Source organism: Eretmochelys imbricata, chromosome 1 (assembly GCF_965152235.1).
Source record: "Eretmochelys imbricata isolate rEreImb1 chromosome 1, rEreImb1.hap1, whole genome shotgun sequence".
Taxonomy (NCBI): domain Eukaryota; kingdom Metazoa; phylum Chordata; order Testudines; family Cheloniidae; genus Eretmochelys; species Eretmochelys imbricata.
Genome location: NC_135572.1, coordinates 265,950,982 through 265,978,810, shown reverse-complemented (window position 1 = coordinate 265,978,810; position 27,829 = coordinate 265,950,982). Strand labels below are relative to the sequence as shown.

Genomic DNA, 27,829 nt, shown 5'->3' with positions numbered 1-27,829 from the left:
CATGTACACCAGCACAAGTGCACAGAGTCTGTAAAATGAGAGCTGTAGCTGAAAAGTGTTAAATGTATCTGGGTGTGTATGTGTGCTACTGTGGATGTTGGTGTGTAGAAAGATGCGCGTGTTTATTTGAGTGTGCGCGTCAGCTGTGTTTGCACATTGGGGTCTACGGTATGGTGTGTGTGCTCTCGCCTATTTGCGTTGGCGGTGCGCGTGTTACTTCGTGCAGGAGGCTCAGAAACCCAGACGCCGGCGGGAAAACGCGGCGTTGCCCCTTTAAATCTCACAGGGCGGGCCCGAGCTTCGCAGGATGACATCAGTGGGTTTGGCCCTGAGACTCAATGGAAACTCAATGAGAGAAGCGAGCACTCAGCGTACACAGGCTGAAGGGGCAGGCGAGAGGGAGGGAGGCGCTCAGCAGGCAGAGCAGAGAGACAAGGAGGGAGCTCCGGGCTTGGAGCCGGGGACAGCCGCGAACACCCTGTCCCAATCCTCCTTCATCCTTCCCATCCCAGCCACCTGCCTTCCTGACAGCCAGCGGAGCAGCAGCCGGACACAGACCCCTTCCAGACAGGGTAAATATTGCAAGCATCTGTATCTATCTTGGGGTGCAAATCCGGGGGGAAAGGCAGCCCCTCTGGCTCTTTGTTTTTGCTGAGAGAGGAGGAGGAGGAGGCTGGGGGAGGGGAGGGAGACAGGGCTGGGGGAATGTGTCACAGGCAAATAAGACAAACTGGAAGAAAGGAGGACAAAAGCGTTTTTACGGAGACAAAGCGAGGGGGGGACCCCCAACAGAGCCCCCTGCTCCCCACTTTTGCAAGGGCATTTTAGGGGCCCTGATCTCCCCCTTTCAGAGCTGTGAAGGGTTTTTTTTTGCTCTCTGCATGTTGAAGTGGCTCTAATTTATTCTCTTTTGTTGGGGTTTTTTGTGGGGGGGGGGGTGGGATTAGATCTTTGTATGTTACTAGGCTGTTGTATTTGGGGAAGGGGGCAAGGAAATCTGCTCATTTCTACTTCTCTTAATAACATCTGTCCATAATTTTAAAACATTTTGCCCTGAGTAACTGATACTTCTTCTTGCTTTTCTGGGTGTTATTTATTTTAGGGGTGGCCATAAACTATAGTGGTGGCCCCTGCATTGTATATTTATAAAGTATTATGTCTGACAAACAGGGTGTGTTTTTGAGGTTGGAGGGGGAATGGTGCTGAGAATCAGCTGGGAAAATAAGTATTTCCTTTTGTGCACCGAAAAGATTCGTGGGGGAGGGAAGGGGGAGAAACTGTTTATCTGGAATTATTTCACCTTCTGAAATGAACATGGCTAGGAATGGATAGAAAATATTACTTTGTTATCATTTTTAATTGGCTGGTGCCTTTAAAAAAAATCCACTGTTAGAATCTGACTTAATTTAGTATTTTGCTTGTGGAGAACCATGACAAGGAATTTTTCTACCTTGTTTATTTCTTTCTCCCTTTATTATTATTTTATTTTAATGCCTGTATTTGTTGTGTTTTCTTCCATCTCCCTCTTGCTTTTTTTTTGTAACTGTGAAAGGGGGCCAGGGGCCAGAGGGACCTGTATTTATATTTGACATTTTGTATGCAAAGAAAAATGTCATTTTTTCCTATTTAAATTCTATTTTCTCTCTGCCTCTCTCCTTATCCCCCCTCTCTTTTAAGAAAAAGCTATGTAAAGCCTTCATGATCTGTGTACTAGCCAGCTTCTCTTCCCCCCCCCTTTCCCCTTAATGCCAGATTCAGCCTAGCAGCCTCCATTATGTAGCGGTCAACTCTCACTGTGTGTTTAATATTCTCTGGCCTGTGGTATCCCTGGGTACATTCGGGTCTCCTAGCTGTTCAGGTGGGGTGGGGGTAGTGTCATTTTTATTTATCTGTTTTATTTGTAAATGGTTTGTGTGCTTCCTGATAGCCTGTGCTGACATGTAAGTGGGGGGAGGGGTCTGCAGCTTGTGTGTGCATATCATGTGTTTACATAATGTCCTGTGTGTGTATGTACATGTGTATTTATATTACATAAATGGGATTGGAACCTATCTGTGGGTATGCAACACTGAGGGGAATATAGTATTTCTAGGGTTGTATAGTGTGCTGTAGGTGTATGTGTGTAATGAGGATATTAATATGTTCTACACATTCACTCATGCAGAGTGCACACTTGCTTTAAGTTTTCGTGGGGAAGGGGCTGTGAATTAAATGGAGAACTAAATGGTTGTCCTCTGGACCTTGGGAATATTGCTTTGATTGGAGAGTGCTGGCAGGGTGGAGGGAAAGGGGCAAAGGTGTCTTTTTATGACAGATCTGGAGGCCAGACTACAAAAGAAAGTGGAAACTGTAGGGCGTGTGGGGGTGAGCTAGTAAATCTTCTAACCCCTGGAGCAGTTCCAGGGGGTGAGTGTATGTTTTTGCCCTTGGCATGAGTTCATCCTGCTACCGTCTGTGTACCCATCTGCAGTGTACCCTCCATGTAAGACTGTTTCCAATGCTGCAGTGGGGGGGGAGGGAAGGGATGCATTTACAGGAGGAAATATCCATCCTTCTTTGCTCTCCCTACACCCTCCCTCCCCCAAGCCCCCGTGGGTGCCTCCATTCTTCCTTCTTGGATTCCCTTTTAGAGACTGTTGACCCTGTTCCTTAGTCAGCACGGGGGTTGTTGCACACTTGTGTGCAATAGGCCCTGAACTTTGCCCCTGTCTGTCCAAGGAAGTGAGGAACCACAACTGAGCATGGGCACAAACCGCTGGGCACAGCCTTTGGTGAGCTGCCAGTGTCTGAGCCAGGGACTGGAACCTGGGTCTCCTGCATATTAGGTGGTGCTCCACACGCTAAGACATGGGGCCCAGCCTCTGCAGTGTTCGTAGGGCCTGCTGACCAGCGCTGGGAACAGAACCTGAGCCGAGCGCTAACCCTTCGTGGCACCAGGCCTGGCCAAGCTCGGCCTCAGTGGATGCTGGGTTCAGCGTGCCACAGTGTCATTAGTGCAGTTTGTGCCTTTGCTCCTATACTGGAGCAGGAGGGTGAGTCAGGTGTATGTACCTGTGGTCGTAGTCTCAGAATAGCAGGCAGTGGATAAAACCGAGGCTGGTGTTGTGCCCTTGCGCAGGCAGACCTGCCTCACAGGTCTGTTCCCAGGGCTGTGCCTATTTCTCATTCAGCAGAAGTTTTCAATAGTAATGGGGCTTTGTAGTCTCTAAGCATAAAGAAGCCCAGGCACCTAGGTAAATATTAGGCAAGAGGACTCCACCTCCTGGTGTTTGTGTGTGGTTTCTAGTGGCTGCACTCTCAGGATTTGTGATGCCCCCTGAATGTCTTGGTGGGACAACTTTTCCTGTGGGTCAATGCAGCTCATCCATTACTCTTTCTGTAATCCCTTCTCCCGGGGTGGGAGAAACAACTCTGGGTTGGGGTCTATCATGTGCCGAGAACCCCTGTCACTGGCATTATTTTTTGTCTCCGCCAGAGGAGACATTCCCCTCTCGAAGATACTTCCTGTGCATTGTGCCCCAGCAAAGGAAAGTTCCTCTTACCTTGTTCTGAACATCTGACTCATTCCCTCCCTTTCCAAGGTGCCCATCCCCAATACACCCAGCGTCTTGCGTTCTGTACACTAATAATATGGCATTACGTCAACTAACTGTACAGCAGAATCCTCTAAAAGGAGCCACATTCTCTCCTCCCCTCCTTTAGACAGAGCCACATTACTTGAACAGGGGAAAGCTCGAGGTGGTGGCCATCCAGGGTGACATTGCCGGGGAGCCTCCAGAACTCCATTTGGCGAAGGCCTGCGCAAAGAGATGGGTCCTGCAGTGCACCCTAAAGGTGGTAAGGCTCAGGCTGGATCTCTGGTGGGAATGAGTGCCATGGTTGTGGGCCTTCCACCCAGAGCGAAGTGTAAGGAAAGTGACTAGGTTGAGTCTGGTGTCCTGCTGTGCATTTATAGAGGTAGCAGGTAAAAGCCTTGTGTTCCTAGACCATGCCAAGGTGGTGAGGGGGAGGAGGGAGCAGTAAAGGACACCCACTGTGGCGTATTGTAGTGCAGACAGAGGGAGCCAATAGGGCAATGGAGGCTGCAGTCTGTCCTTGAAGTGCACTAAAATAGGAAAGTAATGCATAGATTGACATAATTTTAATGGAACGTTTCCTTTATTTATTTATTTTCCTCCTTCCCCAGCCCCCTGTGGAACAACTTGCTAGTAATAGTGGGTCGGTCTCTCAGAGCTGTACGTTCCAAAGTACACCTGCCACAGGGGTGCTGGTCCCATTCCTTGCTCAGCTTGGACTCCTTGCTATGGGATTCGTACCTAGCCAGCTTGGTCTCTGATGCTGGAGACCAGAACTCTTCCAGGTTCAGGTTACTTTAGGCTGCCATGTGTGAGGCTGGTCCTGGTGCTAATGCTGCTTCTCTGGGGGTACCTCTCCACACCATTAAACACTCCAGTGTCGTTCCCTTCCCCCCTCCTCCCTCCCTCCCCCCCCACATCTCTGAAGAAATGATGGAGCAGGGATTCACTCTGGTTCTCCCACATGGCTGTGCAGATTGCTAAAGTAAATGGGTTTGGGTCTTGTCCCTGCAGCATTCCTGGCTCTGCTGGCCTTGGACAGCCAATGGGCTGGGACAGGAAATGGATCCCTGTTTTCCTACGTGGCAATTCAGGAGACTAAACCCTAGGGCACCAAGCCTGACCCCCTGCAGAACTTGCAGCGCTGGGGAAAGGGACCTGCCAGTAAGCTCCAGATCTCCTGTGCAGTTGCATGTGGGGTACAGATTAAGTTCCTGTTTCTGCTCTGACTCTGCATTTCCTTTGCTTCCTCCCCAGTGCGACTGAACCATGGAGCTCCGAGTGGGGAACAAGTATCGGCTGGGCCGAAAGATTGGCAGTGGCTCCTTTGGAGACATTTACCTGGGTGAGTCTCTCTGTTAGCCCGTCTAGCCATCAAGATGTATCTTCTAAACTCTGTGATGCTCCTTCCCTGCTAATGGGGCAAAGCTGGCTTGTGTGGGGAAGGATTCTGAGGGCGATCCTCAAGGATTATGCTGCGGATACTGGCTGCTTCTCTGGCCTTCCCTGCTACTGGCGGTCTCCTTAAGTGAGGATGCTGAGATGTGCCAAAAGCCAGTTCAGGCCAGGGAGTGGTGAAAGGAACTGGGTCTCTGGCCAGACTGGCTACGAAGTGGGCTGTATCGATCGTGTTTGTCAGACTCCCACCCCATCCCCTTCTCCTCTCACAAGCTTGTGTCTGTTAACCTATGGGGATTGTTGGTTGTGGGAGCGGTGGTTTGGCGAAGGGATGGTCTGTTATACCAGGACAGAGAGACTGATCTGGTAAAATCTCTTTAGTGGAGGTTTGCTGGCTCCATGTTGAGTAGAAAGATACTTATAACTCCAGTCGCCAGCTGGGGTGTCGGAGCACAGAGCTGTTCAGGGCCACCAGGAAGACCTCCAGGCGGTGCTATGATTCCTGCTGTTGTCGCTCAGGGATGAAGGCGGGGAGGGGTCCAAAGAAGAAGAGAGACCCTCCAATACTAGCTTACGTCTTGTCTATTCTTCTCCCAAACTCTTATGCTGCCCCCAGTCCACTTCCGTTTTTAGTGGCCCAAACAATAGGGATTTGTTTGCGAGTCTATTCCACAGTTTAATAGAGCCCCTCTGATAAAAAAAAAAAAAAAAACTTCTTCAGAACTGCCATAATTTACCCTTTGCTCAGTTTTTCTCTCATTACTTCGAGTTATAGACCCTCTAGAGACCACCCTAAACAATTCCCCTCCCTCTTGATATTTACACCCTTCAGATACTTTGTAAGTGATTATCATGTGCTCCCTTGATTGTCATGTTGCCAGGTGATACATGTTTAGCTCTTTCCAGCTTTCCTCATAAATCAGTCCACCTAGCCACTTGTCGGTATTGTTGCTGTTCTGTGAATTCCTTCCATTTTGTTGATCTGCTGAGATGTCCAGCAACCAGTACAGTATTCTAGATGTGGTCGAGCAAAGGGCTCTCCTCATGAGTGCTCTGTAATGTGATGCCTCTGCATAGAGGGCTTCCTTGGATCTCCTTGGCTTCCCCCCGCACTACCACTACTGTATCACATTGCAAACTCCGCTCTAACTTGCTGTCCACTATTGCCACAGGATCACTCTCAGCTTTACTGCTCCTCAGTTCCTCCTGTTGAACATTGTGTTCAGCTTCTTTTTCCAAGATGAATCTCAGTTTTTATATTCTGCCCATGTTTCCGTTCCCTTTTTATTATTTTCTCTGTCCTCATGGGTGTTTGCAACTCCTCCATGTGTAGTGTCTTGTGAATGTCACGAATGGCTATTTACTGCCTTTGCCCAGGTCTCTAATAAAGATGATGGGTAAAAGCAAAGTGAGATTCCCTGCTGTATCCCCCTGCACACTACCTCTCCCTCAATTTATGACTGTATGTCATTTGTTTGTGGTCCTCTAGTTAGCTGCCAACTCAGGTGACGGTGTTGGTAACCAAGTGAAGCAGGGAACAAGGGGCAATAATACCTTTTGCCTTCAAGCATGTTACACAATCTAAACCTCCCCTTTGCGTTAGGTAAGTACCTCCTGCTGTAGATCAGGAGTGTGTGTGTATGTGGGTGAGGAGATGGCGATACAGAGAGATAATGGTTCTGATCCTTCACTCCCTTGGAGTTCGTGTAGTCACCTGCACCTGTGCAAAGTGAGTGTAAAACATTCTGGAATTGTTGCACGCCCACTTTGCAAGGCGTAAGTGACTAACATAAGAACAGCCATACTGGGTCAGATCAATGGTCCATCTAGCCCAGTATCCTGTCTTCCACCAGTGCCAGATGCTTCAGAGGGAATGAACAGAACAGGGCAATTGAGTGACTTTTGTCCTATCCCCGTTTCTGGCAGTCAGAGGCTTAGGGACACCCAGAGCATGGGGTTGCATCCCTGACCATCTTGGCTAATAGCCATTGATGGTTATTTCCTCCATGAACTAACCTAATTCTTTTGAGCCCCGTTATACTTTGGCCTTCGCAGTATCCCCGGCAACAAGAGCCACAGTTGACTGTGTGTTGTGTGAAGTACTTTCCTTTTTTTGTTTTTTGTTTTTTTCAATGTGCTGCCTATTCATTTTGTTGGGTGACTCTTGGTTCTCGTGTTATGTAAAGGGATAAATAACACTTCCCTATTTACTTTCTTTGCACCTGGGTTCTCAAACTTCATTGTGCCACGACCCCCTTCTGACAACAAAAATTACTACACGCTCCAGAATGGGGGACCGAAGCCTGAGCCTGCCCAAGCCCTGCTGTCCCTGGCCAGGGGGCCAAAGCCAAACCACAAGGGCTTCAGTCCTGGGGATTCAGGGCTGTAACCTGAGCCCCGCAGCCCAGGGCTGAAGCGGAAGCCTGAGCCCTGCCACCCAGGGCTGAAGCCCATGGGCTTCGGCCCCAGGCAGTGGGGCTCAGGCTTCGGCCCTGGACCCCAGCAAGTCTAACACCAGCCCTGGCGAACCCCTTAAAATGGGTCCAGTTGGGGTTCCAACCCACAGTTTGAGCTCCACTGCTCTACACCATTCATGATTTTATAGACCTCTATAATACCCCCTGAGGTGTCTCTCTTCCAAGATGGACAGTCTCGGTCTTTTTAATCTCTCCACATATGGAAGCTGTTCCATAGTCCTAATCGTTTTTGTTTCCCTTCTCTGAACCTTTTCCATTTTTAATATCTTTTTTGAGACAAGGTGACTAGAACTGCATGCAGTATTCAAGGTGTGGGCGTACCATGGATTGAAATATTGATACTTTGTCTTATTATCTATCCCTTTCTTAATGGTTCCTAACCTTTTGTTAGGTGGTTTTTTTTTTTTTTTTTTTTTTACTGCTGCTGCACATTGAGCAGATGTGGATAGTTCACTGAAAACAATGACTCCAAGATCTCTGTCCTGAGTGGTAACAGCTAGGCAAGGCAGTGGAGGCTGTGATGCCCTGTCTTGATAGGCAAAAGGGGAATGGTTTTTAAATTGTTTTTCACTCAATCAAGTTGCTTAACACTAAGCAGTGTTAGCTGGCTGTGTTGGAGCCTAGGTGATCCCTCCACTTGGGATCAGGCATGCTGTAGTGTACCCAGGCCCTCCTCTAATGAACGAATATCTCTGTCAGTGCTGCACTAGATTCGCCTAATATTTCTCTTTTGTGGCCTGGAGATAGAGGGAATGAAGTGAAACAAATAAACTTTGTCTTGGTGTGAGATGAGGAGCCTGGGTTTGTACAGCTAAACTCCTGACCTCTCCCCTTTCACCTGACCACACGTGCAGCAGTGTGTTTTCTCCTAAGCAATGGTGCTGTGGGAAATGCACTTCATGGATCGTTTTTTGGAAGAGGGGCAATATTTTTTTCCTCTTGCACATACATATATCTTAAACTGAGTGATTTCAAATGATGGTGCCCCCTTCCCCATCTTGAGGACGTGGGGAACAGCACTACATTGGCTGGAGATGGCCCAGACAATCCAGTGGGCCTTAACTATTTTCCATGGTTCTGTAATTCAATGGGTGTGTAAACGTTTCTGCAGAACGTGCAGTTTGCTTTTGAATGGGCTTGGTGAGGAAGTGGTTTTGATTGTATGAGTCAGAAGTGAGATGCATTAGCAGAACTGGGGTTGGGGGCCCAGGACTGGAATACAGGAGCTGTCGCAAGTCAGCAGTGAGATTGTGGTGGTGAAGGGACTGGATTGCTTCAGAGAGGAACCATAGAAAGGAGTATGAGCTGAGGATTGACTGGCAGGCAAAGCATGCTGGGACACTGGTGGTGTGTGCTTGGACAGTTCCTGGTTGCATGCCCCTCCTTCGCATGGAGGGAGTTCCCTTTGTTTCCCAGCCTGTTAACTCTCTCTTGCCCTAGCTGACTTCTCCCATCTGTTCAGCGGCCATCCTTTCTTCCCTCCCTAAGCTGGCAAGAAAGAAGGTGGTGGAAGGGGAAGGATGTGGGGAGAGGGAAGAATGTAGCTAATAAACACCATCCTCAATGGGCGTTGTATCTTAGTTCTTTACATCTGTTCCTTCTCTAAAAGGACCCCTTGTGGAGAATGTCTCCTTGTTCTGCAGGTGATGTCTCCCCCCTCCCTACCCAGTTTAAAAAGCTCAAGACAAATGAATTCTGAATTCAGACAGCCCCTACAGCTGAGCGAGACTGGGGGTGGATGTTATGTAGGATTGTGGATAATTCCTAAATCTCTCTGATGGCTGAAGCTAGAAGTCTAAATAGCATTTGTGTCTGAAACACTAGGAGCAACCTCTGGGGAAGGAGGAGAATCAGAGATGTCAGCAGCCTGCAACTTCCACAAGTCTATCAGATAGTAAAAGAGGGTGCATGGTTAATGCATGGAGCAAAGGGCCAGGAACTCCTGAATTCTTCTCCTGAGTCTGTCGCTGACTCCCTCTCTAGCATTAAGCAAGTAATGTAGCCTCTCCATGCCTGTGTCTGGGAAAGGATATGCATCTACTTCAGCAGTGAGGATTATCAGCCAATGCCTACAGAGTGCTATGAAGATGTACAGGGCTCTGAGTGAAAAGCGTTTAATCAGTCATCCTGATCAGTAAAGGATTATTCCCTGCTGCACGTTTTCCAGTGTTTTGTCCAGTCTAGTTCTAAAATGCCCCAAGCAGTGGTGCTGCTTCTACTTCCCATGGGAGACTGACACCTCTGGAGCAGTCTTTAGAAAACATTGGGCCTGAAGGCCAGGTATGGCCCTCTTGAGATGTTTGCCTATCTGGCATGTCCAGGTTTTGCAGAATCTAAGCTGTCATGGTTTTGTTTTTTGTTTTTTTTTTAAGTGTCAGCATTAACTTTCATAGTTCGTTGTGTTAGTGGGTGGAGTTGGGAGGGAACAGGGAGTTGCTGCAGGGAATGAAATGGAGAGGAATGAAAGGAAGAGAGTTGAGGTGAAGGCAGAGAGAGACAAATTGGAAATAGCTGTAAGTGTTTTCCCATTGGGTAATAATGAATCTGCCAGGGCTTGTCTACACTGGCAAGTTTTGTCACCAAAAACTGCCTTTTGGCGACAAAACAGCAAGAGCATACACACTCCAATAGGCTTTTGTCGCGAAAAAGTCCGGCTTTGGCGACACAAACCTTCCACCCCTAGGAGAGACTTTTATCTTTTCCCCTCCCTTTATTGTCGACAAAAAGCCAGTGTAGATGCTGCTAATTGTTTTGTCCACAGAACTGGCTTCTGCCAGTATCCCACAATGCCTGACTGCTCTGCTCAGTGTTTTGATCTCTGCTGCCCTGCTGGGATGTGCCCCTCCCCTTTCAAAGCTGCGGGAAGTATCTGTGTGCTGCTTGGTTTGGGGGACGGACAAAGAGCAAATCATTGGCATGCTCCTGTTCTGCCCGGCACTAGGAACACAGCAGCAGGCAGACGGCTGCTGTGCTGCTTTGCCTTTCCTCAGCACGGAGAGCTCACCGAGCTCCTTGTGATGCTGCTCTTGGCAGCTGAGGGGGCTGTGGGAGAACTGGGAGAGAATCCTCCCAAGGTGCGCAGCGATCAGCTCTTCCTTCCCACAATACCGCACGGAGGGATACATACCCACAGAGCATTGCTCACCCTGTTGATGATGGTGTCCCCAATGTGGACACGGTCTGTCAACAGAGGGAGCAACTGTCAACACCCTTTGGCGATTTTTGTTTTTGTCGACTTTTGGGTGTCGACATAAGATTTGTCAACAAAACTTGGTAGCGTAGACAAGCCTTAAGTGACTGAACAAGCAATGACTAATTAAAAGCTGAAGCCTGGTCTACACTAGGAAATTAGGTTGGTATAACTACATCGGTGTGAAACTTCCACACCCTGAGCAATGCAGCTAAATCCACCTAACACCCTAGACAGTGCTAGGTTGATGGGAGAATTCTCGAGTTGACCTATCTACTGCCTCTCAGGGAGGTGGATCACCTACCCCATGGGACGATCCCTCCCATCAGTGTAGGTAATGTCTTCACTGAAGCACTGCAGGGGTACAGATGCACTGCTGCAGTATCTGAAGGGTAGACAAGGCCTTAGTGACTATGCAACAGTTATGCTGTAACCTTGATCTTTGAGCAAACTCCCCACTGAAATTAGTAGGAGGGGTTCCATTGTGAAGTGTAGGGAGTACGTGGTCCTAAATTTACACCTGGCTCACAGACCATAATTTAAACATGGAATTTGTCTGTGTCCAAAAATGACCCTTGGCCGAATGAGTCTCAAGAAGGCCTCTCCTCCGACACCCCCAACCCCAGATATTGAGTACAAATATTTCTTAATTTCATCCTGTTGATCCTATTTCCACTCCCTCAGAGCACCAGAAATAATTCCTCGCTCTCCTTGGTGTTTACAGTCTGCAAATATTTGCAGGCTGTTGTCATGTCCCATTCTCCCTCCCCACCCTGCTTAGTTGTCTCTGACAAGATATGTATTTAGCTCTTTTTAATTGTTCTTCATAAATCTGTCCCTCCTGGCCCCTAATGACATTTGTGTCTCTCACAAATTCCTACCAACTTGCCTGTCTCAGCCCTGATACTGTAGTGTCTCGGCGACACCTTTCTGCTAACAGGCTGCCTCAAGCTAATTGGTGTTCTCCACAACTGCCCCAAAGGGAATGGAGTCTGGAGGCATTTGCTTTATCTTGTGGATCTAGGATGGGAGAGGAAATCAAGTGGTGCTTTTTTCTCTCGACCATTTTCTCCCTACTTGGTCCCAGTTTCGGATGAGGGGTGGCGACGGGTGGATGGATAGATAAAAGGTGCTCTTTCTGTGTCCCTCACCAGGGACTTTGTATTTTCTGAAGCCTGGAGTGGAGGGCAAGAATTAATTTTATCTGCCAAGACTAGCTTTAAGGCCAGAGGTTTGTTTGGGTTGTTTTTTGCTGTGCCCCAACTCAGTATACTATCTTGTCCATGTCTCTTCTATTCCTATGGCTGAATAAATTCCCCCTACCATCCCTTTCCTTCTGACTCCATCTTCTGATTTCAGAGTGGAAGCCGTGTTATTCTGCATCAGCAAAAAAACCCAAAACCAAACAAACAAGGAGTGTTTGTGGCACCTTAGAGACTAACAAATTTATTTGGGCATAAGCTTTTGTGGGCTAAAACCCACTTCATCGGATGCATGCAATGGAAAATACAGTAGGAAGATGTATATACGCGGAGAACACAAAAAAATGGGTGTTGCCATACCAACTGTAACAAGACTAATCAATTAAGATGGGCTATTATCAGCAGGAGGAAAAAAAAACTTTCGTAGTGATAATCAATGGTTTTGACTGCCAGTCCCCTGTGCAACTGGCAGTTAGTTTGTGTAAATTTTAGTAATCCCTAATTCCAGTGCAGGGGTGGGTTGGGATTAGAGAGAGGTCTGGGGTGTCATTCTTGTGGCCTATGCACAGATCTTTCAGTTCTTGCCATTGTAGGGTGGCAGGAAACAAATGGAACCCCTCCTCTGTTAATATGTGGAAGGGGTGGAATGTCCCTCCTCCCTCTCCCCTTCAGTCCTCCTCCCACAGCCAACAGAAAATCCATCTCAGCTGATGGCCCGGTGTACTCCGCAGCAAGATTCCTGTATTCTGTGTCAGCTAGCCTCAATTTAAAAATACAGCGTTTTTAAAAATTATTTACTTCAGAAATATAGAAATACCCTCAATATAGGAGTCCCTGTGTGGTTTATTTTGCTATTGCATTCCTTTTATTTCTTCACACTTATGAAAAAGTCTTTGACATATCCCAAATTGTATTGGTGAACAATAATTACACTGTGGAGTGTGGGGGGGTCACCTGGGCTGATAGGCGGTTTGGAATTGTGGGATATGCACATTAGTTGGATGTTTAACTATTTCAGTGTCGATTGTTTTAACCATGTTGACCTACACATTGTCACTGTAGACTTAACCTGCTGATACAGTGAGGCAGTTTGCACTTTTCAGAACTGCTGTTCCAGGCTGTCTGCACTGGCTTCCTTTTATTTTGTCTCCTCAAGATTTTCTTTGCAAACATAAGAGCTAGACACTGTGATTTTTAAAATGAAAGTTTAAACTGTGGCACACAATTCTGTGTCAAAGAGTAGATTCCAGGACAAATTCTGCAGTGGTGGCAGCGTAGAATTTGCATAAAGCTCATCATGGGTGCCTCACTTAATTCCAAGCATGTTTCTAAGCTTTTTGCCCTTTTTTCCTATGCCAGGTGCCAATATTGCCACTGGGGAAGAAGTTGCCATCAAATTGGAATGTGTTAAAACCAAGCACCCCCAGCTCCACATCGAGAGCAAGTTCTACAAGATGATGCAGGGAGGAGGTGAGATCAGCGAGGTTGCCATGCCTAGTGTTTGACATGCATGTCTGGATGGAGGTCTGAGGCTGGGTACTTTAAGGGAACTGCATTATTTGGACTTCTTAGTAACCAGTGAGGTACAATAGAAGCTGTTTTGTGCTGGCTTGGTAAATCTAAGTACTGGAATATCCACCAGTGTTTGGGGTTTGTTTGCCCCGTTCTGTTTGCAGCTCACCCTGGTTGAGTGACCTCAGCTGGCTCCCACAGGCAGCACCATCACAGTAGCATAGTCGTGCAAGGATCCACAGAACCAGGTCAATTAAACTTTGGGTCAGAACCCCACGCTATCCAAATTTGAATTTTGGTAGTGAGAGTTTGGTTTATTAAAGAGCAGTTGCAATGGGTGAGCGAAGAGCATATGAGGGCCTTACCAAAAAAAGCCCTGGAAGATTTGTGTTCAGAAAAGGGGATAAGCTTTAGAAAGAAAGCTACAAATCAAGAACTGAGAGATCAGTTAATGGCCAGTGATCAGGAGGCAGGAGCGCAGCCCTTACCTGAGGCTACAGAAGATGCAGAAAAAATTAGAATGCAAAAGGCAGCAAATAAACTGCAACTTGAGCATGAACAGAAACTAGCAGACATTCGATTGCTGGAAAAGCAAAAAACAGCTGAATTAGAAAGAAAGTAAAAGCAGAAATTGTTCCAGGGTAGTTTTAGGAGGAGGGAGAGAAATTATTGCTGGATACTTCAGTGTTGGATATGCCCTTCTCAGCAAGGAATACTCTGGGAGGTGGGGAATCACTGTGGATGTCTCTTGTCTACCTCTTATTCATGGGGTTGGTCTCTCTTTCCGCAGTGGGTATTCCCTCCATTAAATGGTGTGGGGCAGAGGGTGACTATAATGTGATGGTGATGGAACTCCTGGGACCCAGCCTGGAGGATCTCTTCAATTTCTGCTCCCGCAAGTTCAGTCTCAAGACTGTTCTGCTCCTGGCAGACCAGATGGTGAGTTTCTTCCAAAGGTGTCAGCACCTCAGCTCCATCCCCATACCTTACTTTTGGCTTTTCCTGCCCACTCCACTCAGTAGCAGTTCTGAGCTGCTGTACCCCCGGGCTATTTGTCTGAGTGAAGATGGAGAAGGAGCTCAAGTGGCTTCCAGGGTGTTTGCTCTTGAAGAAGATGGAGAACCAGGCCACCCACTCATAGGAGTTGCCAGACTGGATCAAACCTGAGGTCCATCTAGCTGAGTATCCTGCCTCTGGCAGTGGTTGGCACCAGAAGTCCCAGAGGAAGGTTAAGACCCTCAAATAGGCAGATGTAGGATAATCTATGCCCCTCCCCATCCAGTTAGGTCTCATCCTGGTCTTGAATAGTTAAAGATTGGCTCAATGCCCTGAAGCTTAATATTCCTGCCAAACTCTCTTCCCTTCCCTCCCTGGAGTGTTAATGGCAACTTCCCCTCTGAGGAAGGGGGGGAGCGTTGGTGGGAATGGATGTTTCCAAATTCAGCTGCTTTTCAGTTCCCAGGAGTTGGGGAGAAGAGTCCTTTCTTGGGCAGTGACCCTCATTGCAGAGCACCAGAAAGCTAGCAGTTCAAGCCCACTCCCGTGGCTGATACTTGCCAGGCCCATCTGACCATGCTCTCTTTTAAGGGTGAGGGTTGTAACTCATACAATCATAACAAGCTTCTTTCCCACTTCTCCTGCTGTGTTCACCCTCCCGCTCCAGATCAGCCGTATAGAGTACATTCATTCCAAGAACTTCATCCACCGGGATGTGAAGCCAGACAATTTCCTCATGGGGCTTGGCAAAAAGGGCAACCTTGTGTACATAATCGACTTTGGCCTGGCCAAGAAGTACCGAGACGCCCGGACCCACCAGCACATCCCCTACCGGGAAAACAAGAACCTGACTGGCACGGCCCGCTACGCCTCCATCAACACCCACTTGGGAATTGGTGAGCCTGCTGTGGCATGTGCCCATGTCTGTGGGGATTCTGCATGTCTTTTTGTGTGTGCCATGTGCTGTAGGTTGCAATATCGTGGGAGGGGCAGCAGGTGCCATAGTGAAGGTTGCATAGTGGTTTCCTTCCTAATCCCTGGATTTCAGTTGCTCATAATTAAGGCTACGTTTTAGTCACGGGTATTTTTTAGTAAAAGTCATGGACAGGTCACGGGCAGTAAACAAAAATTCGCTGCCTGTGACCTGTCCATGACTTGTACTATATACCCCTGACTAAAACTTGGGTGCTTGGGGGGGGCGGGGAACGACACATGGGTGGCCCAGGATCCCTGCTGCTGCTGGGGGAGCGGAGCAGGGGGGCTGTGCAGCCCAGGGCCCCTGCTGGGCAGGCTGGCAGGCTCCCTACCCAGCTCCATGTGGCTCCTGGCATGTCCCTGCAGCCCCTAAGCGGAGGCATGGTCACCGGGGCTCCAGGCACTGCCCCCTCCCGAGTACTTGCTCCACAGCTCCCATTGGCCAAGAACTGCAGCCAGTGGGAGCTGCGGGGGCAGTGCCTGCGGGCAGAAACAGCGCACTGAGCCTCCGCCTAGGAGCCAACAGGATGTTGCCGCTTCCAGGGAGAACCTGCTGAGGTAAGCGCAGCCCAGCGCCCTCACCCCTTTCCGCACCCCGCAACCCCCTGTTTCAGCCCAAACTCCTGCTGGTGGTGGTGGGAGAGGGGTGTGGTGGCGCAAGACCTTCCCAGCAGCAATTGGTGCGGCTGGCCCCAGGGGGCTGCTTAGGCTGCACTGGCTGATGCAGAAATCACAGAGGTCCCGGAAAGTCATGGAACCTGTGACTTCTGTGACCTCCATGACAGACTTGCAGCCTTAGGCATAACTTTGTCAGTCAATAGCAGAGTGAAATTGACATGATTCTCTGACAGTTTCACAGCTGCCCATGGAATTCTGAATACCCGCAATAAAAATGATCAGACTCTTGTTTAACTATGCTGCTGCTGCTTGGCAAAGCTGTGAGCAACAGAAGCATTGAAGCTATCTGTCCGCAGGCTCGGGAAGGCAGCTGTTGGCTACATTTGATTCACATTTGGAAGGTTTTCTCCAGTTTTTTATGAGCTAAGAACTTAAATCCTCCAGAAACTGAAGGCTTGGGCCCCCAAAGTCATCAGGGAAAGCTTTCCCCTCTCCACTGGCACTGATTTTCTAGAAGCCATAGAGTCTGGACCTATTCTGCAGAAATAGAGGAGGTTCTGATTGCCTTCATCTTTAATAATATGTAGCTGCAGCCTTTGAAGGCTATGTATCAAAACAGAGAGCATTGCCATAGCTGGGAGTATGAAGGTCTCTCCTGGCTTCCGCTCCATATTAAAAATATAGCCAGCCTGGTAGAACCCTATGGACCATATTTTGGCCACCTGTGTGTGTGTGTGCGTGTGCGTGTGATATAATTTCAGTGTGCTGCTTACTCAGGGTTCCCACAACCAGGGTAACTGCCACACTGGGATTACTTCATGTGTGCTTCACCTACTGTGTCTGTCAGGGACTGGGTTTTTGGGCTGCTCTGTCAGACTTGTGTGAATGTGGGACTAATATGTCTGTTTTGCTTATTTAATTTTCCACCATGGTCTTAAATCTTTAGCCTTTGATTCTTGAGTCTGGCTTGCCTATCCTGCTGAATGTTTAGATCTTGTTTGCTCTTCAAAGGGAAGATTGCATATGCTATAAACTTGTAACTCTCACACAGCACTCTGCACAAAATTTTGAAGCTGAAAACATTAATCCTTGCAACAACTCCCAGAATCACTGTCCATTTTACAAGTGGAGTTGCAGAGAGGGTAAGTGACATGCCCAAGGCTGCCTGGGAAGTTGGTGTCGGAACAACAATCAAAACTCTGCACTTCCTGGCTCCCAGTGCTGTGCCCAGTCCATGAGACCTCCCCACTGGACAACTGACATATGTTTCTGAGTTAACAGTATTGCCAGGGGTTCACTCTGAAATTTGACTGTTTCGGTTACTAAATACTTGGTCTTACCATTGCCTTCATGTAGTTGAGAGGCAAGGGAGGAACCCTTGAGTGGAATAGCAATCAAATGAGAGCCTTATATTTGACTCTGCAAGCTAAGGATCATACATTCCAGTGTATGGAGTACTTTTTTTTTTTCCTTCCCTTCCCAGAGACCAGGGGTGAAAACGTGGGTGGGGAGATCTGGGAGGTTTTCCACGGTTACCAGGGGAGTCGTTTGACTATGTGGCCCTTGGCTCATACATTCCAATCAATTTTCACATGCTCTGGGGATGAGAATCCCCTGTGCCCGTCAGAGTGTGTAACATCTGAAATAGACACCCAGGGTGCCCAGGAGACAGACACAGAAGGGGCCTAGCATATTCTGTCTGAATAGTGAGTATGGGAAGCATGAGAGTAATAACTCTCCCCGCCACCACCCTAAATTCCTTTTATAGATGACATCAGACTGGGCCCTGTTTTTCTGCTGGTTCTGTCCCTGGCACTATTTCCAGCTTCATGCACTATTAAAGACACTAGTTCTGGGCTGTGCAACCTCAGAGTTCACAAAATCTGATACAAATTTGTAATCAGAACATAATTTGGTGAGGAATGAACAGGGGTTGGGGGGAGTCTGGCTCCCTTCCCAAGGATTATCCCAGTCACAAACGCATGGAAATAGCATAGCTTTTGGAAGGGTCAGGTGAGTAGCAGTGTGCTGGGAATTGGGGAGCCTCTGTGGCTGCAGGGAAGCAGGTCAGCTCATGAATCTTATCTGCTGCAAGTCCTAAATAGCCTCCCTTTGCTCAGGCACTTGGTCTCCCTGCTGTCAATTCCTGACCCAGCCTTTGTCTGGGCACCATCTCGGGGAGGGAAGGAGTGACTAGGAGCCTGTGTCTGTGAGGGGGAGGGAATTGGCATGGAAGTAGGATAGCAATCTTAGAAATGGGAACGGAAAGAATATTTCATTCCAAGGTACAGATTGGCTTTGGGGGCTTTCTGGAGGTGTGGGGAAGAGGTTATTTTGTAGAGAGGAAGAGGATCAGTAGGTTGGAGAGTGTGTGGATGCTGTTCCAGGTGTCCAAGGGAAGACTGAGGAGCTGAAGATGAGTAAAACACAGAGAGGAAGTGTGATGTAGTAGGCTAAACATAGGACTGGGAACCAGGAACTCCTGAGTTATGATGCGAGCTCTGACACTGATTCCCTCTGAGAACATGAGTAAATCCTTCTCTTCCACTGCTTCCTGCCTGTAAAACGGAGATGTGATTTTTTTCTACCTCTCAGGAATCTTGTGAGGCTGAAGTGACTATTGTATACACTAAAAGTGTGCCTGCTAAGAAATGTTCCTGAGTGTGTGTAGAATCATAGAATATCAGGGTTGGAAGGGACCTCAGGAGGTATCTAGTCCAACCCCCTACTCAAAGCAGGACCAAGCCCCAATTTTTGCCCCAGTTCCCTAAATGGCCCCCTCAAGGATTGAACTCACAACCCGGGGTTTAGCAGGCCAATGCTCAAACCACTGAGCTATCCCTCCCCCCATGTCCTCAGTTGGCTAGGATGAATGAGGATATTGCGAAGGTTGAAGCTGTCTTATATTGTCAGATTGATGTACTGTTCAATCTTATTTATATTTTATTTGTTCTTTTAATATATATTCCCAGACAGAAACTGTTAACGTTGAGAGTACTCGTCAGTTTAGGATGATATACATTATAGGGCTGTTGTAATTATCCCACAACCAAGAGTTATAAACCCAGGAAGCTCACAGTTAAGTTACACTTAAAAGAAATCTAAACATGTTAAGTTACTGAAATGCGGTCAGGGCACCAAAACAACCTTAGGGCTGCCCTGTCAGCCTCTTCAAACTTCCCATGGAATTAAAACTCACCGAAATGTTGTGCACAGGCTTTAAAGTGATACAGGTGTACTTTTAAGGATTAATGGTCACTTCCCCATTGTTCTTCATAACTGAAAATTTGTTCTTCTGCCCTCTGGTGACACCACGCAAAAAATAATCCCACCATTATGATTACAGTGGTTTTAGTGTTTATGGATCCAAATTAAATTAAACTGTTTTTTAAAGACAAATCAGACTTTTTTTCATATTGCCCTCCGTCCACTTCTCCCAATCATGGTGCCCCTTCAGGGCAGGGTTATGGGGGCAGGGGATGCATTGGTATAATAGATACTAGAGGTTTGCACACTTCCTTGCTTTGAAAGGCCTAGCTCATTGCACTCACCGGGGGCTCCTTACCACTCTCTCCCATCCTCCTATATAGACTCCCTGCCCCTTCTTCTTATGCCAGGGTTTTATATATTCCATTCTCTGCCCCCATGCCAGGGGCTCTGTGAACCCTCATTTATTTCCTCCCCATTACTATTTAAGTAATTCAGGAGGTCAACACTTTAAATTGTACGGGCATAGCCAAGACCGTGCTTTGGTGGGAGGAGGTACCAATATCCTGGAAGATGTTGTAATGGCAGCCATCAATCTGTTGGAGCTATAGACCTTTTCAGAGGTGGTTGAAGCTGATGGCTCTTCTAACCATGTGCCAGGGTCTCCATCAATGTTCCCTCTAATTTCTGACAGGCTGTGTGTGCAAAAAATTTCTTCTGTGCAAATTTTTGTGCATGCGGTGTTTCACCATGTGCACTGGGTTAAGGATTTGGGGGAGGGATAGCTCAGTGGTTTGAGCATTGGCCTGCTATACCCAGGGTGGTGAGTTCAATCCTTGAGGGGGCCATTTAGGGATCAGGGCAAAAATTGGGGATTGGTCCTGCTTTGAGCAGGGGGTTGGACTAGATACCTCCTGAGGTCCCTTCCAACCCTGATATTCTATGATCTGTGTGTGCGCACGCACAGCTTAGAGGGAACAGTGGTCTCCATGTGTCCTCCATTTCTCCCTTTTGGGTTTTTTTTGATTTTTACACACACCAAAACCAACAAGATTATGTCCAGTGATGCTTAGAACATTCCCTGAAATTTTGGACTTGAACGCTGCATCTGAACAAAAGTTAAATGCCATCAAGCGGTGCGTGGGCCTCACTTCACATGGCCAATTTAAAAATAATGTAGCTTTTTTGTTGTTGTTTTTTTCTCTTAATGTGAAAGTTGCAAAGTCAGGCACTCAAAAGTTGAGAATTTCCAGTATTAAGATTACCTGTGCAACCTTAATTCAGTCCTTGGTATGTCCGCATTAGTATATGATCGTATAATTAGAGACTGTATTATAGTTTTTCCTGAGGACACCACCGCCCCCGTCAGTGCACAGGATAGATCTGTTCTGAGGAGGAATCAGAATTGTAGGGAAGGAGGTTTGGTCAGTAGTTCACCTGCTTAATTTGTTGCTGAAGTTGGAAGGCGTGTAGTGAACTAAGCTGGGGATTGCAGGAAGAGAGGATGGAATCATGTGCTAGACAGTTGAATGCCACCCTGGGAAAATTCGTTCTGCCTCTGACCCACAGTTTCTGTGAAATACTGGGCAAGTGATTGTTAAACCAAATTTTTCACAGGTGGTCACGTATTGTGTGTTTCTCATTTTCTGAGTGCCCAACCAAAGATAGCTGAGGCCTGATTTCACTTGTAGCTGTGAGCACTCTGCACTCCTGCAAATCAATGGGAGCTGTGTTTCGAACATATAAGGCGTGAAGTACTCTGAAAAAGTTTTGGGCCTTACTCTTTCTCCGCCTCAGTTTCCCACACACACACAAAAATAGGCATAATACCAACTAATCTCTCAGGAGTGTTTTTGAAGATAAATGCATTTATGTTTGCGAAATACTCATACCATGGAGAGAACACCATAGAAATGCCTATAAGGAAACAAATAACTTTGTAAGGTTTGAATGCTGTGTAAGTAAGCCAGTAAGGCCTGGGCTGCATGTTAAATGTAGAGGATCAAAAATAAACATTGAATTGGGCAGGGGCCCTGTGCAAAAAGCAGTATGTGATCATGTCATTAAAGATGGTCTGCTAAGGCATACTCAAAGAGGACCAAATTAAAGTTGTACAGGCAACCTTAATTCTGATATTTCTTAATGCCTGAGAGCTTGATTTTGCAACCTTAATGTTCTTCTATTTTAGATCTTTTTAACATGGTGTTTTGTTTTAAACAAATTGAAAAACCAGGAATTCCATCCATGTTACCATATTGACACCCAGCTTGGCTCATCAGCAGGGTTTAGATCCACAACCCAGACCTCCACCACTTGAACTCTCAGAGTAAATGGTAGCAGTAGTAGGTTCTTATCCTCTGTGCGGACCACCCACTAGTGGGGGATGAGAGACACCCTGCCAGTGAGTTTCACAGCTACTTCCCGACAGCAGAGAAATGTAGAGTCTGAGGGTTCCAGGGTTCTGTTGCGGGTACTGCGGGGGCGTGTGCGTCAGTGATTACAGACCCTTCTGTTCCTAGCCTGACTTTGTTCCCTGTGTCCCTCTCCATCCACCCCTCCATTCCTCACCTCGCCACGTTCTAGTTGGCCCACTTTTGCCTTCTCTTCCTCATTGCTCTCGCTGCTGACAGCCAGGCATCGAGAGCCTAGGAGAGGTGGTCTCCCCACTTTCAGTTCCTGTGCCTGATGCCACAGTGGTCCCCAGCTGCCGAGAGGAGCCATCGAAGGGAAAGTCCTGTTCCACTCCAGCAGCCCAGGGTTAGGAACCTGCTCAGTGCAGAGAATCTTCTGAGAATTTAGCTGCCAAACTCTACCAGGTCTCTACTGAGAATGTGTGAACTGCAGTTATTCAGAGGCTTATAACTTGGAAAACTTGGGCAAATTGTCATGGGATGGCAAGAGGCACATCCTTGACACCAGGGTGAACCTCCCCCGCCAATACCAAATTTCAGGCCCCTGCTCTGAATTATGGAGGCTTCTCAGAAAAAGTGCTTGGAAGGTGGTTTTGCTCTTGTTTTAAAAAAATACATAATGTGGTGGTTTGCCCTAAGCTCCTTCTCTGAAGTGACTGAACCATTTTGGTTAAACTTTCCACAGAAAATTGAGCCTGAAGCAGGTGGGCAATTGGTTGTGTATTGGAAGCGAAAAGGAGGTGGTCTGTTGTTTCCTCTTACTTGCCCCTGACCACAGGGACTAATTAAGCAACTCCAGGCACATCTCACTTCCCTGCCCATGTGTAACTCTCTTCGCCTTCTCCTCCTCCTCCTCCTCCTCCTTCAGAACAAAGTCGCCGTGATGACCTGGAGAGCTTGGGCTACGTGCTCATGTACTTCAACCTGGGTTCGCTGCCCTGGCAGGGCCTCAAGGCTGCCACCAAGCGCCAAAAGTATGAGCGTATCAGTGAGAAGAAGATGTCAACACCCATTGAGGTGCTCTGCAAAGGGTACCCTTGTAAGTGCTGTGCGCTCCTGATGGGTACCTTCATAATACACCTGTGCATGTATGCTCCCCGTCTCCTGCTGGAACCCTACAGAATCTGACCCCCTATAGCAGCGGGAGGCATGGCACATGTCACTGCAGTACAGGGGGTGGCGGGGAAGGAACCCGGCGCATTGCTAATGGTAACAATTAGAAGGGATGAGAGAACTGTGGCACTGCAGTCCTGGCACAGAAATCCCTAGGGAGCTGGGTTTGGGTGGTCTTGGTATTTTTGAGGTGGCCCAGTTTAGAGGCAGGCTGCGATGAGAAGAAGGTTCGGGGCTCATGCTGTTGATGTCTAGTGACACTGAGGTGTTTGGATCTGTGGGGGATACTGAAGCCAGTGTGCAGCCCATGCTGCTCTGGACTGCTGTGGCCACTTTTTCCCCACATGGGACCTGCTTCCCAAATTTCCGTTCTGCCTCTTTTGTTAATGATATGTTCTCCCCTCTGGGGATCCCATACAACCTGCATGCTACCTCTGGCTTGAAAAGCAGCCAAAGAGGGGAGGCGAGCAAGGATTTCCCCCTGAAGGATTGGTTGGCTGTCCTCCATGGCCAAAGCAGAGCGTTCCTTAGCGGAGAAGGTGCATATTGTGTGGCTCTGCACTGATGCCCCTCTGGTCTGAAGCAATGCTTTTGGGGGGTGGCCCTAGTCCTGTGGCTGTACCTGAGGCTTGCTGCAGGGAGAGCGGAGTGGGGGAATGGAGGTGCCTCGTCAGGGTGGAGTTGTTTAACAATCAGTCATTATCTCTCTCTCTCTCCTCCAGCTGAGTTTTCCACCTACCTCAATTTTTGCCGCTCACTGCGGTTTGATGACAAACCTGACTACTCGTACCTGCGGCAGCTCTTCCGTAACCTCTTCCACCGCCAGGGCTTCTCCTATGACTATGTCTTCGACTGGAACATGCTCAAATTTGTGAGTGGCACAGGCCTTTGCAAGGGGCATGGTACTCCCTGGGGAGGGCAGGGGGCAGAAGCTGACGGCGCTCGCTGAGAGCACATCAGGTGCTCGTCCCTAGTGAGCAGTAAGTGGGACAGGTGTGCAGCCTGGGTAGCAGGAGGGGCGCTCAGCAGCATTAATTGGGAATCACTACTGCTATCCCTGGGGCATCAGGTCTGACACTCCCATTGCAGCCTTGTACGTTCTTCGGGGCTGGGACTCTGGCTCTGTCTGTTTGTTTGGCAAGTACCTAGCAGAGGGGTGGGCAAACCTTTTGGCCCAAGGGCCACATATGGGAATAGAAATTGTACGGTGGGCCATGAATGCTCACAAAATTGGGGTTGGGGTGCAGGATGGGGTGAGGGCTCTGGCTGGGGGTGCAGGCTCTGGGGTGGGGCCAGAAATGAGGAGCTCAGGGTATGGGAGGGGGCTCCAGGCTGGGGAGGGGGAGTGGGGGCTCCGGCTGGGGGTGCGGCCTCTGGAGTGGGGCTGAGGATGAAGAGTTTGGGGTGTAGGGGGGTGCTCTGGACTGGGACTGATGGGTTCGGCAGGTGGGAGTGGGATTGGGGCTGGAGCAGGGGGTTGGGGTGCAGGCTCTGGGGTGGGGCTGGGGTTGAGGGGTTTTTGGTGCAGGAGGGTGTTCCGGGCTGGGATCAAGGGGTTCAGAGAGTGGGAGGAGGATCAGGGCTGGGGCAGGGGGTTGGGGTGTGGGGAAAGTCTCAGTGGTGCAGGCTCTGGGCAGCGCTTACCTCAAGTGGCTCCCAGAAGCAGTGGCATGTCCCTTCTCCAACTCCTATGCGGAGGCGTGGCCAGGTGGCTCTGCACACTGTCCCATCCGCAGGCACCGCCCTTGCAGCTCCCGCAGGAGTGGAGCCACTAGAGTGCATAGGAGCCGGAGGGGGGCCATGCTAAAGCTTCCAGGAGCTGTGTGGAGCGGCCCCTGACCTTGCGCCCTGGCTAGAGCACTGGAGCTGGGCAGGTCCCAGAACCCGCTCCCCAGCAGGAGCTCGAGGACTGGCTTAAAACAGCTGGCAGGCCAGATGCGGCCCGCAGGCTGAAGTTTGCCCACCTCTGACCTAGCACCTTGTAGCTGCTACTGCAGTCTAAACAGTAACACGCATCGCCCCCTCGCTTGCTTCCTTAAGGAGGAGATAGAAGCCTCCTCCCCATGGGATGGAAGGTTCTAGAGAGATGGGATCCCCTCTGTTTCTTTGGCTAGTCCCTGGGCCAGGCCTGTTTCTTGGCATGGGTGGGCACAGGGTTTTCCGACTTGCCCTGAAGGCTGAGCTTGTTGCGGTGGGGGGGGGCGGTATCTGTCTTTCAGGGAGCAGCCCGAAATCCTGAGGACATGGATCGGGAGCGGCGAGAGCATGAGCGAGAAGAGAGGATGGGGCAACTCCGGGGTTCCGCCACACGGGCGCTGCCACCCGGCCCCCCTGCTGGAGCCACAGCCAACCGCCTTCGCAACGTTGCCGAGCCCATGGCCTCCACGCCCGCTGCCCGAATCCAACAGTCCGGTGAGTGGGGCAGGGAGCCAAGGCGCGTGCGAACCCAGGGTGTGTTGGGAGTGACTGGAAGCTGAGGGTGCTGAACGCATTTCTCTTATTTTCTACTTCTTTCCCTCTGACAGGAAACACGTCCCCCAGGGCAATCTCACGGGTGGACAGGGAGCGGAAGGTCAGCATGAGGTTACACAGAGGAGCTCCTGCCAACGTCTCTTCCTCCGACCTCACAGGGCGGCAAGAGGTGTCACGGATTTCAGCGTCACAGGTGAGTCCCTGCCTGTTGCACATGGCTTCGGCCTGTCCACACCGTGCCCCAGATCACCTGCAGTTCTGGTGACCCAAAAGGGGCCACGGGAGTTGCTGGCTGAACTGTTGAGCTGGATTTCAGCCACTAAGGGGTTGTCCTACTCCCACAAGAAGGACCCTGTTATGTAAGGCCCCTGCCCTGCCCCCTGTGGTTCCAGAGCCTAGTACTTGATGAAATCTTCCTAGCCCAGCTTTCAGGATTCCCTTGGAGCAAGTGTCCTTCAGGCTGGCTCCTGGGCAATAATGGTTTCGAGGGAGGCGGGAACCAACAAACACATCGAGGTAGAGGAATGTTTGTCTCCTGCTTTCTCCCCAACCCTGTCTCTGGTTCTGCCTCCTGTGTCCACTCATACTCTCTTGCTCTTTCCCAGACGAGCGTGCCATTTGATCACCTTGGGAAGTGAGGAGAAGATGCCCCCGGACCAGTGTTTGCTTAGGTGAGTGCTCTCCCCAATGCCCGGTTGCTGGTGCCCTGAGACTCTGGTGCCAGCTGTTGGCCTGAAGCCTGAGTGCCGCTGTGGTGGGTCAGTGCACTTCCCTTCCCTCTCTTATCTTGGGGGGGATGCCCTTTGGTCTTGGGGATGGGATGCTTGAGCTTCGTTGGCTGGGAATGGAGAGCAACACTGTGGTGCTCCGATCCATACGGCTGGTTCAGTGGCAGCGCTTGGTGGTGGTGTGGGTTTTGGAAGTTCATTCCATTGCTCCTGGGGGGTGGGAATGCTGTAAAAGCCACTTCCCTGTGCCTGGGGGGGGCTGTAAGTCCATAAAGCCATTTTGTTGCTTTCCAGTTCGTGCTCTCCTGATTCATCTTTGAGGCAGTGTGATAGTGCTGAGTGGGGATGTAGGAAGGGTATGCACCGTAAGAGGCAAGATCTGTTTGTAGACTTTTCTTTTTTTTTTTTTTTTAAACCGGTGCGTGTATCTTTAAATGGGAAATAGTTCTTAGGGCTTCTCTATGGGGAGGGGAAAGGGAAAAAGAAATGGATAATTTGGGGTATCAAGCTCTCGTCATAGGAGATGGCCAGGGAGCCCTCCTTTCTCTAACACTCTCTTCCCCCTCTTTCTTTTAGTGTCTTCACTGTATTTTTCTTTTAAAAAACAAAAACAAAAAAACCCCAAAAACAACAACAAAAAAACTTAAAAAAACCCCACAAAACAGCTTTTTTTGTTTCGTTTTTTTTGCCAACACTGAGGAGATGAGCTGCCCCCCGTGCCGGCATGAAACGTTTCTGAGCTCGCCGCCTGTGTTCCCCAACACGAGCGCCTACGAGAAGCCGACGACGCGGGAACCCTGCAGAAATGCCTCTGCTGCCTTTGTGCAGCTTTCCCCCCAGCCCACCGTCTTCCTGGCTGACTGCACCCCACCCTCCCTCGACTCTGCTCTTGTTTTTGTTTTTTGTTTTTAGAACAACTTCCTGTCTTTTTAAAATTTTGGTTGATTTTAAGATCAAGTGGTTTCTAATGCAATTTTTTTAAATTCTTTTTGAGGGAGGGGTTGCACTTGTTTTGCAGGAATCTCCTGGGCAGGTAGAAAATCCCTTATTCCAGTCATGGCTGGTGGTAGAAACTGTGTGTTTACAAGCATTAAAAGAAATGGATGGCAAGCCGTGAGAGGAGTCACGGGAAAGGCCTGCCACTTATTCAGGCATCCTTTTTCCCTAGTGGCACCTCCACACCATGTGGGGAGGTAGCGGACGCACCAGGCATGGATAAATAAGACACGGTCCTGGCATGCCAAGGGTTTCTTTTCAGAGGGGGTGCACGGTTGAGCGGAGGAGGTGAAAGTGGAGCTGAAGGACAGGGAGATTGTAATCCGCTTCCCATACTGGAGGTGGGGTCTTTTACATCAGGCTGCATGTGATGTTAGGTTTTGTTTTTGTTTTGTTTTAATTACTGAGGGGAAAGTGTGGGATCTGAGGAGAAGTGAGGGGTGTGCAGAAACTTAGGGGATGGCTTTCCTCTTCCAGCTCCCCCCCGCCCCAAATAAAAGATCTGATATCCCAGTGCGTATGCACAATCCCTGACCACCTCCTTTTCCCCCCACTTTAGTTGTTTTAAATGTATTTTAGGAATACTCAAGACACCACATGGTTCTTGGGTTTTAAAATGCGATGATCACCGCTGCGACGTATGGCCTGTAGCTGGCGCACTGACACTAATGTGGAGCCGGTGGGGGGGTGGGGGGGTTCATTTTTGGTTTTATTCCTTTCTATTTAACACTGGTTTTTTTTCCCTAATTTATTTACCCCTCTTACTCTCTTTTTTTAATTAAAGAGCAAAACTTTTTATTACTTTGTAATTTAAAAAAACTGAAGAAGAAAAAAAAAAAACCTGAAGAACTTTGGGGGTGGGGGGGATTTTGTACTTTTTTCCTGTGTAAATATTGGACTTTTTTGAGCTTTATCGTGGTTGTTAATTTGAAGTAATAAAGTAGAAAATGATAAAGTGA

At 48.8% G+C, this 27,829-nt stretch overlaps 1 protein-coding gene across 2 annotated transcripts; it reads left to right on the top strand.

Annotated features, from left to right (window-relative positions):
- The first annotated feature begins 366 nt into the window (after positions 1-366).
- On the top strand, positions 367-27,829 carry CSNK1E (casein kinase 1 epsilon). Of its 2 annotated transcripts, XM_077829806.1 has the most exons (12): positions 367-572; positions 3,703-3,837; positions 4,833-4,920; positions 13,202-13,312; positions 14,145-14,293; positions 15,018-15,246; positions 22,430-22,600; positions 23,397-23,545; positions 24,894-25,086; positions 25,200-25,339; positions 25,752-25,817; positions 26,451-27,829. In XM_077829806.1, the coding sequence occupies exons 3-11, from the start codon at positions 4,845-4,847 to the stop codon at positions 25,782-25,784; spliced, it is 1,251 nt and encodes a 416-aa protein (XP_077685932.1). In that variant the 5' UTR covers positions 367-572; positions 3,703-3,837; positions 4,833-4,844; the 3' UTR covers positions 25,785-25,817; positions 26,451-27,829. The 2 variants fall into 2 exon arrangements, with proteins under 2 accessions (XP_077685932.1, XP_077685923.1); XM_077829797.1 differs by lacking the exon at positions 3,703-3,837.

Excerpts from the sequence above, each read along its gene's own strand:
- CSNK1E (XM_077829797.1), top strand. The coding sequence starts at position 4,845 with ATGGAGCTCCGAGTGGGGAACAAGTATCGGCTGGGCCGAAAGATTGGC. Across the intron at positions 22,601-23,396 it reads GCTCTGCAAAGGGTACCCTT|CTGAGTTTTCCACCTACCTC; the intron begins GTAAGTGCTGTG and ends TCTCTCCTCCAG. Across the intron at positions 25,087-25,199 it reads TGCCCGAATCCAACAGTCCG|GAAACACGTCCCCCAGGGCA; the intron begins GTGAGTGGGGCA and ends TCCCTCTGACAG.